General features: G+C 38.8%; 1 protein-coding gene across 1 annotated transcript in view; it reads left to right on the forward strand.

The window, feature by feature from the left end:
* Positions 1-11,948: 11,948 nt before the first annotated feature.
* ascc3 (activating signal cointegrator 1 complex subunit 3) overlaps positions 11,949-17,214 on the forward strand; it is a 162,747-nt gene continuing 157,481 nt past the window's right edge. The window contains exons 1-3 of the mRNA XM_023419007.2: positions 11,949-12,042; positions 12,468-12,608; positions 17,010-17,160. Of these exons, the coding sequence (XP_023274775.1) occupies positions 12,519-12,608; positions 17,010-17,160 (241 nt within the window). The 5' untranslated portion in view covers positions 11,949-12,042; positions 12,468-12,518. The remainder of the gene's footprint in view (positions 12,043-12,467; positions 12,609-17,009; positions 17,161-17,214) is intronic.

The following is a 17,214-nucleotide window of genomic DNA, read 5'->3' on the forward strand; positions in this document are numbered from 1 at the left end:
TTCGAAAAATGAACGACAGCCTGTTCATATGAAAAACATCCTTATTGTCGGTAAAACAAAGTCATTCAATTTTATCTTCTCAGGACTTTAGGCCATGGTGGAAACACAGACAACAATGGGCCACAGGAACCTTTTAGTTTCTGAAGAAAAGGTTAGTCGAAAAATGCATCTAAAGTCCACATCAGGTGGAGGTTGTGGTGGATGGATGAATATGACATAGGAGAGAGGTGTTCAATTCCCATGTGAAACTAGCCGTTTATGTTGTAACCATGACAACACAGATCGTCTTTTCTTAACCTAACCAAGCCGTGACCATTGTTGGTACAGTCCGCATGTGGTACAGTCTGTGTGTCTAGTATGGTAACCATGGCAACCGAGGTCCTGTACACCTGCTGCTATAGGAGTGCTATTTCAGGAGACACTCCTATATCAGAGTGTTGGAAAAATGGACCTGTGTGGTTGTTCAGGTTGGAGGAGTTGTTGCAAAATAAAGTTACTGTAGACGTCACGTGACGACAAGGTGAGCAACGATTGATGTGATTGGCTGCTTAGTTAGCAAAGTGTTACCCTGTACTAAAGAGGACGTACTACGATGAGAGTCGTACGTGCGCACCTGTGCTTATGCAGTTGTAGTCACACAGATTGTAGATGCACAGACAGATGTGTGTAGATACACAGACCTGTGTCTTAGGAGTCACACGTGCGCATGCATGTGAGCTGTGACAATCACACATAAACGTGACATATAAACGTATGTGGGACTTTTGGTAAATGATCACAAGAGCGTATGTTTGTGCGTCTCGTCCTCTGTGTCCCCTGCATTTGTGTGTGTGTGTGTGTGTGTGTGTGTGTGTGTGTGTGGACCTGGCCAAGAGGACAAACTGCACAGAGGAATAAAGCAAATGAAGTGAAAGAGCTGATGAGACACCTTCTTCATAGGCTGAAATTACAGAAGGTGAGCTATGAATTACAATGAGGTTGTCTCATTGAATGCACACAGGCTGCTTTTAACTTCACTGTGTGGCATATTACAACATTGAAGGATATGTAGCAGGGTGACTCAAACACAGTTCAGCCCTGTTCTTGTGCATAGAACAGTACAAACCTGTGTGAAAACAAAGACATGACAACAATAGAAAGACAGACTGAAGGTCCAAAGCAATTTACAATGTTACAGTTACATCCATCAGTATGAAAATATTGGACGGATCCACGTCCTCAGTAGTGAGGCTAAAAATGTAAGGTTTGTGCTGAGGGTGGTGCTACACTGAGGGTAAGGGTGCCATTTGATCGAAAGAGGTTTTTTTGAAAGCGTAAATGAGCTCAGAAAAATCTGCTACAATTTGCTTTCATTATTTATTTGTATTGTACCAATTAACTGTTGAAAAGCACACATACACACGAACATGTATGGTGACGTGTGTTCCCTCTGTTGCTCTTTATCGTTCAAATAATAAAATGATAAGTGACTGTTGTGATGTCTGTGATTAGCAAAGCTGTTTCACAGTGATAAATCCAGGGAGGTGACTGGCTGAGAGTGTACTCTGATTCACATTCTATGAATATTCTACATATATATATATATATATATATATATTCCAGAATAGCAGGTGTGCATGGAAACACCTACACAGTCAGTCAATATTTCAAAATCTGCCCAATTCTCACAAAATCAAAACTTCCATCAGGCTCAGCTGAACCTGAGTGGAGTGCACCAGCTGGGCATACAAGCAGGTGTGATTTTAGTTCAACTTAGAACTGAAAGTTACGACCAACTTCAAATTATGACTAGTGCATCATTTAGACTTAAGCCCTGTATGTGTTGCACCCGGGTGTAACTTTTATGTCTAGGATAGAGCAGGTGTAAGTTGGAAAGTCAGACAAGTCTCTATGGTAACAATAACAGGAAAATGATTGATCACACCACCGAGAAGAAAACCAATAATGGTATTGTCTCTTGTTTGCAAAATAAATAACAAAAGGACATTAAGATGAGAACGAGTCATCTTTGATTGGACAAACCTACTGGACATGTATTCACACAGTCAGCTGATAGAGAGGTTTCACTTTGGCAGATGTCCTGTTTGAGATAATGGAGGAGCTCTCCCCTCAACTACTGCATCAGACAGAAACATGGCACTGCCCCCCATCCTGCAGTTGCTGATTGCACTCAGATTTTCCAGCCTCTTTCAGCTTGTTTGATGGTAGAAGTTAGTGAAGTGTGTTGCTTAGCAACAATCATTGTTTCACCTTGTATTCACATGGATCCACCATAAGAATAGGCGCAGCTACAGATGTAGTAGGTTTGGTGCACTCGGCTGTAATACCAGCATAAGAGTTAAGTTACTTTTTTCCACTGCAGGTGAACATTTCAAACATTAAACCTGTTGAACATCATCATCTTCAAACATGTTAGCATTGTGACTAATATGTTAGCATGCGGACATTAGTTCAAAATACAGTTGTGTCTATACATTCACCAAGGACTTTATTAGGAACACCGCATTGGTAGTTCCTCCATTCTTCATGTCATGGATCTAGCAGATGTTGAAACTTTCCTCTGAGACTCTGCTCCATATTGACATGACTGCATCACATCATTTCTGCACATTCAAGATGCCAATTTGCTACGTCTTACTTCAGCTTTGTGTCATGGAAGATTATCCTGCTGGAAACAGCCATTAGAAGATGTTGAACTGTGGCCATGAAAGGATGAACACTCAGATAGACTGTTACATTGAAAAGATGATTGATTGATTGATTGATTGATTGATTGATTGATTGATTGATTGATTGATTGATTGATTGATTGATTGATTAAAAGGGGCATAAAGTCACCACCATCAACACCAGCCTGGAGTTTTGGTTGGCGACAAGACTGGAACCATTAGGTTAGGGGTCAAATGCACAACTCAGATTTCAGTGATCTAAGTCTTCACTGAGGCAAAAGGTTTGGTACACAGTCAGACAAGCAGGCGAACTAAAAGGGCCAGGCTGAGGCAAGGTCAAAAACTAAGAAAATAGTCAAACACAAGAGGGCTGAACACTAGGAAATGGCTGGTAGGCTTGTTGTAGAGAATGAAGATGAATTGGTCCAGAAGGAAGGGAGCAAAGAGACTAAATATGCCAGGAAAGGGGAGACAATGTGACTCGTGTGCAACAATTAGGGTAGGATAAGAAAATCCCACACGAGGGCAGGAAGTAAGTATTTGAAATGACACAGAGAAGTCGGTCACACCAAAATAAAACAGGAAATACTGCAATACAAAGAAGAAGAAGCAGAAAATATGACCTATAGTATGTGATGCTGAGCATGACAGTTGGGTCCATGGATTCATACTGTTGATGCCAAATTCTGACCTTACCATCTGTGTGCATTAGCAGAAATCCAGATTAATCAGACCAGGCTATGTTTTTGGCTGGACTGTAACAGCAGGGACTGACTGGCTGACTGACTGACTGGCTGGCTGAGTCACTTAGTTGGAGTTTCTGAATCAAACAGGTTCTGTTAGGGGGGAGGGGGCAGTGTTGCCGATTTAGAGATTTGTTTTCAAACAGACTGGGTATAAACCTGGTCTAGGACTGGACCATACATGCATGCCGACTGGGGGCTTAGGGCTACACCTCTTATTATGGGCAGTCTACTGAGCAGCTCTGGTTTCCCGACTGCCGAGGAAGAGGAAGAGAGCTTCCAATACATTGAGCCTTGCCTCCATTACAGCAAATAAACTACTTTGATGTATCATTATTACTAAAGGAGGTAGAGGAATAACTAAAGATAAGACACACCAAGCAGAGAGAGCAGGAGAGAGGGAGGGAAGTCATTAGTAAGTACTAAAGAAACTAGCAGATTTGAATAGCATGTAAATGTTGGGTCTGAGCTCTGCCTCATGAGCAGGACACCATAAATGTTGGGTCTGTAGACACCGGGCACGATATGTTAGACCTTTAGTTGTCTGTATCAATTTATTGGCTATCATACATTAAGAAAATATTAATATTAAAAATATTAATATTAAATAATAACTTTAAAATGAATTAAAGTCCTCGGGGGCATCAGCCTAAAAAACATAGGCAAAATAGCCAATATTGGTTCAGTCTCAAATTATTACTATTAATCTGGAACTCTGATTAATAATTAACTTAATAACTATAACCAAATCACCAGTTATTTAAAGTTGAAGGATTGGAATTCTACTGAGGAGAGGTTGACAATATTCACACTTTTGCAACATTAAACACACCAGTAGTTATACTTAAAGACATTTATTTACAATACAACAGCGTAAAACACAATGTCTTATCTAGCTGTTCCACGCTAACTCTGCTGTGACTCCTTTTGCTTGACTGACCTTGTGTTGAAGCTGCTGATTCTAAAGAGAAGAGTGTTGCAGGCTGCTGTGAGCAGGCCGGCAAGAGAGCTGGTTTCTCAGGTAGCAGGGCTGACCTGTTCTCCTGAGCAAGCCAATAAGAGAAGAGGAAGAAAAGAGAAGGAGATCTGGTTTTGTCTGGTGACACTCTGGTGTCACATGTCACACATTTCCCAATCACTTTGATAACATCCACAACACACTCCATCACCTGGAGATTTTTCTTAACTTGTTCTTGGTATAAGGATATCTGGTTACCACTCAGTAGGCTGTGGATATGTCCTTTGCTGGCCTTAAGGAAATAAGCCTCTGCACAGTCTCTGTGTACTCTGCTTTTCTCATGCTCCTCAATCCTCTGATGAGCATGCTTCCAGGCTTGAAAAAATCTTCGGAATGGGGGGGGCAAAGTAGTGAAACTGTGTTTGAGTCACTATAACCTTCTCCTCAGTTGTTGCTGTCTCTGTTCTGGACCCTGAGGTAGAAGCACTCTCCCTGGCCATTTCCACAGGATCAGCCTCATCTATTTCTGCTTTTAATGACATAAAATAAAAATAACTTATAATTAAATGTATTACTACATAGCTTAATTTAACTTGATTATATATTGAAATAAAAATTACTTGGGTTTTTTGATAATTATTGATCATATGTCCATTAATATGTTTATCACATTCTACAATAACAATGTCTACACACACATTACAGCACAGGTTGTCCAAGATCTTGCAATCATAACATTACTCCTGTAATTTTCTGCAATAAAATTCTGCAATATCACAACTTGCCCCTAGAAACTGCATCCTATTATTTGCACTCATAACGTTGTGCATTGCCAGTGGGCAAACCTGTAGCTGCATTTTCTCTGCTACATCCTCCTAGCACTGTCTCATCTGGATCACTGGGCTGACGCTGTTCTGAAGTTGCAAAAGAACAGGAACAAAGCATACAAATGTGACTAACATTAGCTAGCTGTTTATAACACACAATGTGAAACAGCTAGCCAGCCATAGATACAAACGTAGGTCCGCCCAAAAACTAGTAGCTAGCTGTATAAGCCAAATCTAATATCACCTGAGCTAGCACCTAACTAACATCCCTGCTTAACACACCTAACATGTCTTTGGACGCTCTGAATATATCCGTGATATTGGCACATTTTGCTCCCTCCTCCTCCAGATTCATTTCTTTTGAATTCGAAACTTCTCTACTCCACCTTTCTCTTTTCGCTGCTCTCCATCTCTGTTGACTCTGTGCAAGCCCGAAGTAGAGTACATGTTATTGGTCATTATCTGACCAATTACAATTCAAGGCACACCGGGGTTCTGCCACTTGAGGAGGAGCCCATTTACCCCCACTGCAAATATAGAGTTGGTTGCAGGTTGCGATCTTGGGAGATGAGGGGTTGCAAGTTCAGGGTGGCCAGACGGTGCTGCAAAGTAGCCTATTCTTATCTATTAAGACAATATGGTTAGCCTACACAATAATTCAGTCCAGCCCCAGCGCAAAAACACTAATGACCCACTGCGAATTCACCTGACCCTCCTGATTACCACTCTGCCACTGGTGAGGCTGCAGCTTCAGGACTGGAACCCAACATGGTCTTCTGCTGTTGTTGACCATCTACTTCAAGGCTGGATGTCTTGTTCACTTTGAAGCTTTTCTGCTCAGCACAGTTGCTGACGTTTCTGTCAGCTCCAACTAGTATGTCCATTCTCCTCTGACCTCTCTCATCAATAAGTTGTTTCCTCCACAGAGCTGCTGCTCACTGGATGCTTTTGTTGTTGCTCCATTCTGAGTAAAAAGTCTACAGACTGTTGTGTGTAAAAACCAGGAGATCAAGAACAGTTTTATAAATAGTTAAGCCAAGTCAATTTTATTTGTATAGCGCCAATTCACAACATAATTTATCTCAAGGCACTTTCCAAATAGAGCAGGTCTGGACCTTCTCTTTTTAATATTATTTACAGAGACCCAATAATTCCCACCAAGAGCAGCACTACGCAACAGTGGCAAGGAAAGACTTCCTTTTAAGAGGCAGAAACCTCGAGCAGAACCGGACTCAGGGTGGGCGGGGCCATCTGCCTCGACCGGTTGGGTTGGAGAAAGAGAGAGAGAGGGAGAGAGAGAGAGAGAGCAAGAGAGAGCACAGAGGAAAAGAACAAGAAAGCAATATTAATAATAGTGATAGCGACAGTAACAGCAATAGTAATGTAATGGAAACTGTAATGCTCCTACTGATAAAAATAGTAATGACAGCTAATGACATTAATAATTATCATTATTAGTTATAGTAAATTTTAGCAGTTTTAGCGGCAGGTGTTAAACAGGATCATGGGGCAGTAGGTATTAAAAAATACTAAACCAGCTCATCTGACACCAACTATCATGCCACAGTCAAAGATTTTCCTATTCTGACATTTAATGCGAACATTAACTGAAGCTGTATTTGCATGATTTAATGCACTGTACTCCTGCCAGATGATCAACTGACTGGATAATCGCAAATCAAGGAGGTTAGCTCCATGGAATAACTCCCAAACCCACAAATTAAAGCAAGTATTAAGAAAAAGGTGATAGGATATAGCGATCCACCAAACTGGAAGAATCCTTAGTCTGAAGAGATAGTGTTAAAATATTTTACTCATCATTAATAGAGGTGGTTAGTTTTCGGCACTGTTGCCAGGCTGACAGAGTCACAGTTCTGTTGATCCTAACTTCAACAATGTCTTCATCTAAACCACCAACCTGTCTCTTGGACCACATCTTAACTACACAGCTCAAGGAAGTCTTAACCCTAGTTCTGTCCTGATTAACACGCTATGTACCACGGTTCTTCAAAGTAGCTGTAATTAAACAATTTCTTAAAAAGCCTGATTGAAGTATTTTAGACCTATATCTAACCTTCCCTTTCTCTCAAAGATCCTTGAGAAAGAAAATCATCAGTCAGCTGTGTTGCTTTCTACATTATAGTTTGAGGAGTTTAATTCAGGATTTAGAGTGCAGTAACATCCATTTTTGGATTTTTGCCTTTTCCCAGCTGCTTCTGTTTGCCAGCCTGCTTACCTGTGCATGACACCTTGAATTGTACTCTGCTTCCAATGAGTTGTTACAATGAATCATTTGTCAGAGACAGCACACAACATTTAATTGGCATTAAAGGTGCCATGTGTAAGATCTCTCCAGATCTGGTCAGAATTTTAGTTTAAAATGTTCAAAAAATTAACTAACTAACTAACTCCAGCGGGTTCAGGATCCACTGCCTAATACTGTATTTACATTCATATCTATCCTTACTATTTGATATACACACACAACAGACCTAACATGTTTGAATATAAAAAACTGGTATGATCTAAACTAATTGTCCAATCACATGTTTGTCTGTATCAGGACCAGAACTCCAGTCCTGGTCCAGCAGGTGCTGGACCAGCACCTGCCTTTTCTTCTGAGTCTGGCCTCATCAACCATCAACAACCACATTACAGTAACACCTCAGAGTATTATCCCTGCACAGAACACATATTGTCTATACTGTGATCTTTTGCACATCCTGCTCAGCAGGAGTTTTGTCAACACTTTTGTACATAATTTGTTTCATTGTCTTATTTTTTTAATATGCGTATCTATGTATATTTATCTTTTTGACTTTTACAGTATTTTACCTTTTTATTGTTATTTCCTGTTAATATGTTTATTGGATACTGCACCAAACACCAAGCCAAATATCTTGTAAGTAAAAACCTACCTGGCAATAATCCATATTCTGCCTTTGTGTTGATGTCATCATTCCTTCCTCATGCTGCTTGCCTTCATATTTATATAGGTTAATAAAAACATACATTTTGTATTACAAGTATTCATAATTTGTTTCCATTTTTTTCCATTTTAACTATCAACAATAAATGCACATATAGATGATAAATTATAAGGAACATGGGGAAACAAGAGCATGATTAACTGGACAGGGGCGAAGAGGTAAAGTGCTGCCCCCTATGGAGATGGAGCAAGTAGTACAATCTTACACATTACACCTTTAAAGGAACCACACTGAACTGGTTTAAGTCCTATTTATCAGTTTGATTTCAGTTTGTTCACGATAACAATGAATCCTCCATCCGCCCTGAACTCACGTCACACACACTGCCTGTCAATTGTGGCGGCTGCAGTTTGTCTTGGTTTTCTTACTTGCGCCACGTGATCTAGACATTCGGATTACTGGCTATTTTTCGCACATGATGTGGGCGGTTCTGTTGATAATGATATTGACATCATACCAGCAACATTACATAAGATTGACACCTTTCAATATAGTTTTAATGTCTAGGCTGAATCTGAATATAAAAAATGTAAATATTATATATATATATATATTATATTTGTAACTATTTTAGCAGTTGCATGTGGACACAGTGGAGGCCACATCTACTATATGGTCATAGCAGGAACCTAATGTAGGTTAAAATTATGTCAATAATTTAACAGGTGAATGACTGTATTTTGTGCTGCATGTACTCTCTCTCACACTCACTGTGTGTGTGTGTGTGTGTGTGTGTGTGTGTGTGTGAGCAAGGGCAAACAAGGTTAATATGGTTTATAATGAAAAGAAATCCTACATTCGAGTATTGAGGACTATATCCGGCGAACTCAGTGTAAAAAGATAGAGCTGGCAGCAGGAGTGACGCAGCAGACACACACACACACAGGGGAGGCAGTGTGTCCCGACGTTCAAACAGGTGTGTGCAACAAAATGAGTGATGACTCACTGTACAGCCTCAACAACTATTGTGTTGCTGAGCAATGTAGCGTTTTGTCTGTGTGGAGTTTATGTTGATTATATATCTCTGCCTTTTCTGCTGCTTATTATGCTGTTTATTCTGAACAAAGTCATATAAAAACATGGAGGATGAACAAAAACAAAAAAAGCACAAATGAAATTAACATGGACGGATATAGAAACAAAAACAGATTTTCAAGGCATTGTAATATATATGCAGTCCCTGGTTTCTCAGATGTGAAACCAAGGCTGAATCCAAATTCTCCCCTACAGTGATGCTTGTCTTCATGTGTCATGAGGATGTGAGAGCAACTGGCTGTAGAAAACATGGCAGACCCAATCTTCAACCTCCAAGGCTGAAAAATGTCAGCACTGGAGTGCTAAAATCTGCAGTTCCTCTAATGACCACTAGAGTCTGGCTCCAACAGTGAGTCAATCCCCATAGACTCCCATGTTAAAATGTCCAACAGCAGAAATAAACATGTTTACAGCCTGGTACAAAAACTGTTTTGGTCTCTAGAGCTAATTTCCTCCTTCATGACACCTGTTTATATAACGCACCTGTTTACATTTTATTAAGGACTAAAGTTATGGAGAATTGAGGGCGTGGCCTCTTTGAGTGACAAGTGGGTGAGCATATGCTTGCCACAAATCGGCATGAACAGAAGTATCAGCTCCAAACAAGCCCCTCCACTTTGATCATATTTGATTTAGCTGGGAGTTAGGGGTGGAGTCACACATTGCCAAGATGGCGATGGTGAGCAGCTCACTTTGAGCATCAAAACTGCTCTTCAAAAACCTGTGGGTGGCATCACAGAGGCTACGTCCATCTTTATTTACAGTCTTGTTTTTGTGTGTTTTTACTTGAACAGCGTTGAGATACAGAGTCTATAAGGACCTTTTAAAAAGTTTGTTGGCTTTTCTAAGGTTTTCTAATTCAGTGTTTATCAAACTTTAATATACTGAAGGATCCAGCAAGTGTAGGTATAACAATATGGAGAAAATAAAAGCAATTTTTAAAAAATATTTGATTGATTCCTGACTTTACAATTGATTTATACTGTTGGGTACAAACTGCTTGGTACCAGGCCATTGAGAACTTTGTGAACCATCCCAGATATTATATATATATATATTGAAAATTTCTTAAAGGGAGTCGTTGGAGACTGAGACTGCTTACCTTTGATTCTTTATTAAATGATGAACCAGACGTTCAACAGGTTATTCCCAATAGCCGAATTGTCTGCAAAGGGCCAAACTCTCCATAACAGGGGATTAAAACTGGTAAATGAATAAAACAGTTTCTACTTAAAAAATAAAAAAAATCAGTGATTCACCAACGCTCTTTGGCGGAAACAGGACAGGAGGTCTCCAGCTATCCAGACGTCCAATGACTTAAATCCTTCATCAGGTTGAAATATATAGTTGAAAATGCTCAAGGTATAAAAAGTGTATGTAGCATAAAACTAGATAAAATTGATTTTTGAGCTTCTGGCAGGCAACTACAATGCAGACCCATGCTCCTAGAGTAAATGATATCAATGACAGTAGACAAAATGACACGGAGCGTTACCATATTAAATTACTTATTTCTCTAGGTTCACAAATTACTGGAAACGTTTGGGAAAATACACAACTCAAAAAAATGTATAACAGGTCTAGTAATTTTAGACATTTTAATTTGGAAAAGTTACAAATAATAACTTTAAATTGCTTTGGTCATTTTGACCCCACACATAAAAGATATTTTAACATAATAGCTGGGTTAATTTTGATTTTTGACTGCAATAAAAGCACTGAGGGCCTTTGTCTTTCATCTCAAAGAATGATGGAGACGACTGTTCTTCTCAGGAACCTTCAGTGCAGCAGAAATGTTTTTGAGCCTCGACACAATCCTGTCTCTGAGCTCTGCAGCAGTTCCTTCCTCCTCATGGTTTCTGCTCTGATCTGTATCGTCAGCTGTGAGACCTGATATAGACAGGTGTGCGTCTTTTCCACATCATGTCGTCAGCTGAGTTTACCTCAGGTAGACTCCAATAAAGGTCTAGAAACATCTTAAAGATGATCAAGAGAATTTTTTTTCATTTCTTTATTGTACACAAGTTCATATACAAAGGTACAAACACACACACAGAGAATAAAACAATAAAATAAAAGACAAAGACAAACCAAAAAATACACAAATAAATAAAAAACAAAATCATATTTTACATGTTACGAAACCAGAGTTTGTTTTCTATGCATATTATATTCATGTAATATTCATTTAACATCAGATAACGTGGTGCTATATTCTTTAAATTCATTAAGGTAAGTTGGCTTGGTTCTTAACCATTTTTTCTTATGAATATGGAATTTTCGAAAAATAATAAAAAGCTGTATTACATACATGTTGCTTTCAATCCTACCTTGACAAAAATATAGCATTACAGCAAACATAACTATTTCAATATTCACTTTTATGATCAAGAGAAATGGAGGAACTAGAGCTAAACTTCAAGTGTCATAGCAAATGGTCTGAATACTTGTGTCAATATGATATGAGTTTTTCCTTTTTAATAAGTTTGTAAAAATGTTTGTAAAAAAAATATATTTTTTGTATTCTTATTTTAGTATAAGCCTGCAACTCAACAAAATGTGAAACGTGAAGGTGTTTTTTTTATTCTGACAACAAAAAAAGGAAAAACTGCTCTGCCTGATTGTGTGACGTAGCGCGCTTCTGTGTATGTGGGTAATGAAGTCCTTTTAGCCTTACCCTACCGCAAGTGTTTGCCCTAGAAACTACAATACCCACATTTTCTACCGTACACGTAACTCCTGTTGACATCCGCCGGTAGGCCAACTTACGCGTACAACAGTTCATTCTACAAGGCTTGGGGAAGGTTTGGCTACTGAAAGGTAAAGTTTTACGTTGTTTTACGTTGCTCTAATTAGTCGTAATTCGTTTCATATTGCAGGTTCTCCACATCGCTAAAGCTAATACGGCTGGGAAGTGGAAGTTAGGTTGTCGAGCTAACATTAGCTAGCTCCGCAGACTTACACAACGTTAGTGAGCATCTTTACTTCAGTTGTGTTTAAAGTTAGTAAAAGTTTCACAGGGGATTAATTGTGATGCCGAACATGCCAAAATACCATAACGATGTGCTACATTTGCTTAACAATATTCTACTTTATGTGTGTGATTCTCATTTAGAAAGACAACTTTAAAATGACAGCTTTTCGGTTGGGGTGTGGCTTGTACATTGACACGTGCTTTGGTAATCAAAAGAAGACCACACTGCTATGACAGTTCCGTTTACTGTTTGTATCTGTATGTCTGTTAGTCACAGAAAGAAACTGGAGGACCAGTGTGTGGATGAGAACGTTGGAGAACAATGTCTCCTCCACGGTTGACAGGTGCGCTGCGCTCCTTCTCCCATGTTAGCAAAAAGGAGGACTTACATGAAAACCCCTATGATCTGAAGGTAAGACCAACTGGTGACTAGCTGGAAACTTGTACTGTCCCATAGAACACTGATTTTCATAAGCGTAAACTGAAATTTAGTCTATCGTGAAGAACTCAATGAAGGGACCAACTGTGCACAAAAATGATATTATATTCACCATTATGCACCTTTATTCAATGAGATTTTTAACAGCATTCATGTCAATCTCTTAAAAATATAAGACAGAACTGTTTGCTAGTTCAAGGTCTGATGAGCAGTTCTGAGTGTAACGCCCCCTTGAACCCCTACAGTGACAAGTACAGTCAAGGATGGTGTTTGATGGATTGAGTGAAAATAAACTACAATGTGTGTGTTTGTGGTGAATGAAGGAACATGTGCAACAGTGTAGTTCATTCATGTACTGTATTTTTAATAGTTTTTGAACAGTTTTGTTTTTATGGCACAGAGGTATAAGATATGGTATCAGTCAGTCTATCAATTGTCCTTTCTGTCTTTCTTTTGGTCACTCCCTCTCTTGCCTCCATGCTCTATTTTTGCCCCCTGTACTCCATCTCCTCTGCTTCATCACCACTTTACCCGATTTGTTTTGTGCTATAAAGTAGGATGTTCATCCAGAGTTATGGTGCCAGAATGAAGAGAACTGAGCACATTACTCCTGTCCTTAAAGCTTCCAGTTACTTTTTAAAGTGCTGCTGCTACTTTATAAATCACTCAGTAATCTTGGACCAACATGCATTTCTGATCTCCTGGAAGAGTTTAACACCAGTAGGACTCTTAGATCTTTAGGAAGGATTCAACTGGTACTACCTGGACTCAGAACCTGATAAGGTTAAGTTGCTTTTATTTATCAGGTTGCACAAAAATGGAACCAGCTTCATTTTATCATCAAATGTGCCCCAGCTCGAGACATTTTCAAATTAAACTTAAAACTGCTGTTTGATTGATTAGTTTCTCTACTGCAGGCTTATTTCCTTATATCCTGCACTGGGGCAACATACAACCATCACTGCACTGCAGTTCCACTGTAGTTCTGTTCTATCATTATTTTTGTATATTTTATTTCCATTTTGATGTATTTTACTAAATTTAGTGACACTTTATTCAATTTAATTCTAGTTTTTATTGCTTATTGTTTTCAAATATTTTAATGCTTTTCTTTGCACGTGTCAAGCACTGAGTTGCATCTGTGCCTGAAACGTGCTGTAAAGCTGTCTTGTCTTTTTGAAATACAACCAGCTGCTTACGTATGTAATCTGAGTTGGTTAGGGATGAGAATCGAAAACTGGCTCCAGTTGAGAACCGGTTCCAACTTCCATTGACATAATTTGCCTTTATGTTTGAAGATTCCCTTATCGATACCTTCCACTTAGTTCCGCGTGCTTTTTAATGACGTCACGCTTTCAGGAGAGGCGTCTTGCTGACTGCCTCTCGTGAAAGCGTGACGTCATTATTCCTCGAATCCTTTATTACAATGAAGGATTCGAGGAAGTGTGGCTTAGTTTTACACAAAATGACGCTAACATTTGTCGACACAGCAAGGCATTAAATATCAGGAGTGCCATTTGTTTGACGCTCTACGCCTCCGGTCAATGAGTGCTTCTCAGCAGAGCAGTGAGGGCATGTATTAGTGATGTGTCGGTCGCCATCGATCCGGCTCTTTAAAGTGAGCGATGGGAGCCGGCTCCCGTCCGGGGGCTGTTTTATTTCTTTTTTTTAAAAAATTTTTTCGTTAATACAAGGCAGACATGAAGAGGCAGACAGCACCCCCTCCTCGAGGGATTGAACAACTACAGAGCGGTTATCTATCTTGTTCAGTGTTCAGAGACTCATAATAAAGTTTGCGTTGTTGACCTGTACAGGCATACTTTTTTTCCACACAGAAAATCTACTGGAATCGATAAAGAATCGGAGCGATAAGCAGAATCGATAATGGCATTGGTATCAATAAAAATTGTATCAATTCCCACTCCTAGTGTTGGTAGAGATGCTTCTGTCTTGCAGTATTGAACATTTCCACCGATACGCTCTGTGAAGTGGAGATGTGTTAAGTCTGCATTAACAATACTTTTTTTGAAGTTATGTGTTAAATCATCATTCATTGATTTTCTGACCACTGTTTACACTGGAACGTGTGCCCACGCCTGTTTCATGAACTAATCAAATTCTTGCAAATCATTCTGTGGACTAATGCTCTAATTGATCTAAGATAGACCTTAAAATAGGCCATTCAAATGATTCCTTGATCAGCAGAAACATTTTCAGCATCCCTCATCAGCTTTGTTTCCTACAGAAGAGGATTAGGGCAATGTGAAAAAAAAAAAAAATTCAGATTTGGCCCTAATCCACTATCATAGAGAGAAAACTATAATAAACCAACTTTACACTGCTAAACAGCAGACTGATTAAATTAAAGACTAGCTGGTGAACATAGTGAAGTATTTAGCTGCTAAACAACCAGATATTTTTCTCAAGAGATGGCGTAGACTAAAACAGAGCAAAAAAGAGAATCAATATTGTACTTGCATTCATCAGGTGGACGGGAACTGAATGTGTAAATAAATAAATATTTGCTAAGACATAAGCTATATTAATTTAAAAGGGGATAATACAGACAGGTGCCAGAACAGCTTCAATGCTCCTTGCCTATCTTTTTTTGGCTTTTTACAACCAGCAATAATTTGCTACATAATTTAAAAAAAAAAACTGTGTGTTTTCTCCCTGTCAGTAATTTGTTTTTCAGACCAGCTCTCATTTCTTCCTGAGACTTAAAATTAAATTGGGCTCTGTATTCAGCCGTTCACTTTTACCTGTCTCACCTCCAGTTAAATCCTCTATGCAAAAAAACATTCTCCAGGGGAAAAGATGGCAGGTGTAACTCTCAGATTATCTCATAGCTTGTGTGCAAAATACTGAGTTTTAGAAGACATGCTGATTGTAATGGAGTCATTGTGTTAATGCTTCTCCTCACCTTGAAGCCTGAACCGTCAGACCTGCCTAGATTTAATACACTGCTCTAATTAAAAAAAAGAAAGAAGTTATGCTCATTAGCATTGACTTTTCTATAAAACTAATGAGGATACATGTGTAACTGCAGTGTAATGCACTAGTGAGGCAACAAAAATAGTATTATTTTGGTATGATTGAAGAAAGGTCAGGCATTGTTGTGCCATTAGTATCAAAAGCAGTTTACGATTTATGATGCCCATTTACAAGTATGCTTTAGTCTCTGCAAAAGAGATTGTGCTATATGACTCAGTTTATCTGTTCATGAATAATATAATATTATAGTAGAAGAGCTAAACATTGAAAAAAAATCACCTGGTGTGACCATTCTCACTAAAATCGTGACTCACTGCAATCACAATATTTTTCTTATTTTGACAATATTGTGATTGCAGTGAGTCACGATTTTATTTTTGCAGTTTAATTTTCCCTGAAAAGATTTATAAAGTTGATGATGATGTGATTTTTGCTGGGAGCTCTACCAAATAAGTACGTTCTCTTATGTCTGGAGAATATGATTTGCAGATTGGGGCAACACCACAATGCTTCATTAATAATGGTATGCTGTGATACATTGTACCTTTTTTAACAAAAAAATTACAGCTCCTGTGATTTGAATATTGCACTCGATTTGAATGATATTTTGAGTAATTGTTCAGCCCTACTGAATGGACAATATTCTGGGAGAAATTCTATGACCATTAGCTGACTGAGAATTTCTGGAGAACTTGGTGCATTATTGAGATGTAAATACAGAATCATACTGAACTAAATACGTACTAAACAGCTCTACTTTGAAAGTACCAGAAGCATAGCAACATATTAAAATAATATGTCATATAATAATAAATTATATGAAATCCAGCATCTATTAGTTAATCCTGCCTTGCAGTGTCTGTTCAGTAATTTGAGCATTTACAAGGTGGCATTGAGGGTCTAATGAAAATATGCTGTTGAGTTGCATAATGGGAAATGTAGGATCCAGTGTTTTTGGAACTTAAATTTGATATGAGTAAAGTACATATTAAAACATTTAGCAAGCACGGCATATACGGAAATATGATCAAAGTGCTATAGATGAATGAAAAAATAAAATTTTACTAAATGGGGCAACAGTAAAAACCCTCCAGTATGTTTGATCGAAATAACCTAATAGATTATTTTGGTTTGAAGACATGCCACAGAAAGTAGACATGGTCTTGATTGATTGTATTACATCATTAGTGACTGACCACACTGATTGCACCCCATGCTGTTTTTACAAATTATCTGCACAGTATTGGCAGACTATTGGAGTACCCTGGTCTTATCCAAGGGTATGTGGGTAATTAGAAATACCTGAGATTATTAGAGCAGTGAGTGCTGCTGTTCTCTGTCTTGAAATGTGATTGTATCTCTCCCTGTGACTCATGTTAGACCAAACGTCGGAAGAGACAGGAGTTGTTTGCCAGAGAGGGCCTGACTTGGCAGAAGATTGTCCATTTCTGCAACGAGCATCAGGACAAAGCTAAGCACCAAGCTGCCAATCAGGAACTGAAGAGCTTCCTTCTGGCAGCCAAACAGATTGGTAATTAACTCCTCAGCCTCAAATCCATTGTCATTTCAATCTATTTTCTTGTGT

This window comes from Seriola lalandi, unplaced genomic scaffold, assembly GCF_002814215.2.
Source record: "Seriola lalandi dorsalis isolate HSWRI2012SDOR001 ecotype SW California unplaced genomic scaffold, Sedor1 jcf7180002054588, whole genome shotgun sequence".
Taxonomy (NCBI): domain Eukaryota; kingdom Metazoa; phylum Chordata; class Actinopteri; order Carangiformes; family Carangidae; genus Seriola; species Seriola lalandi.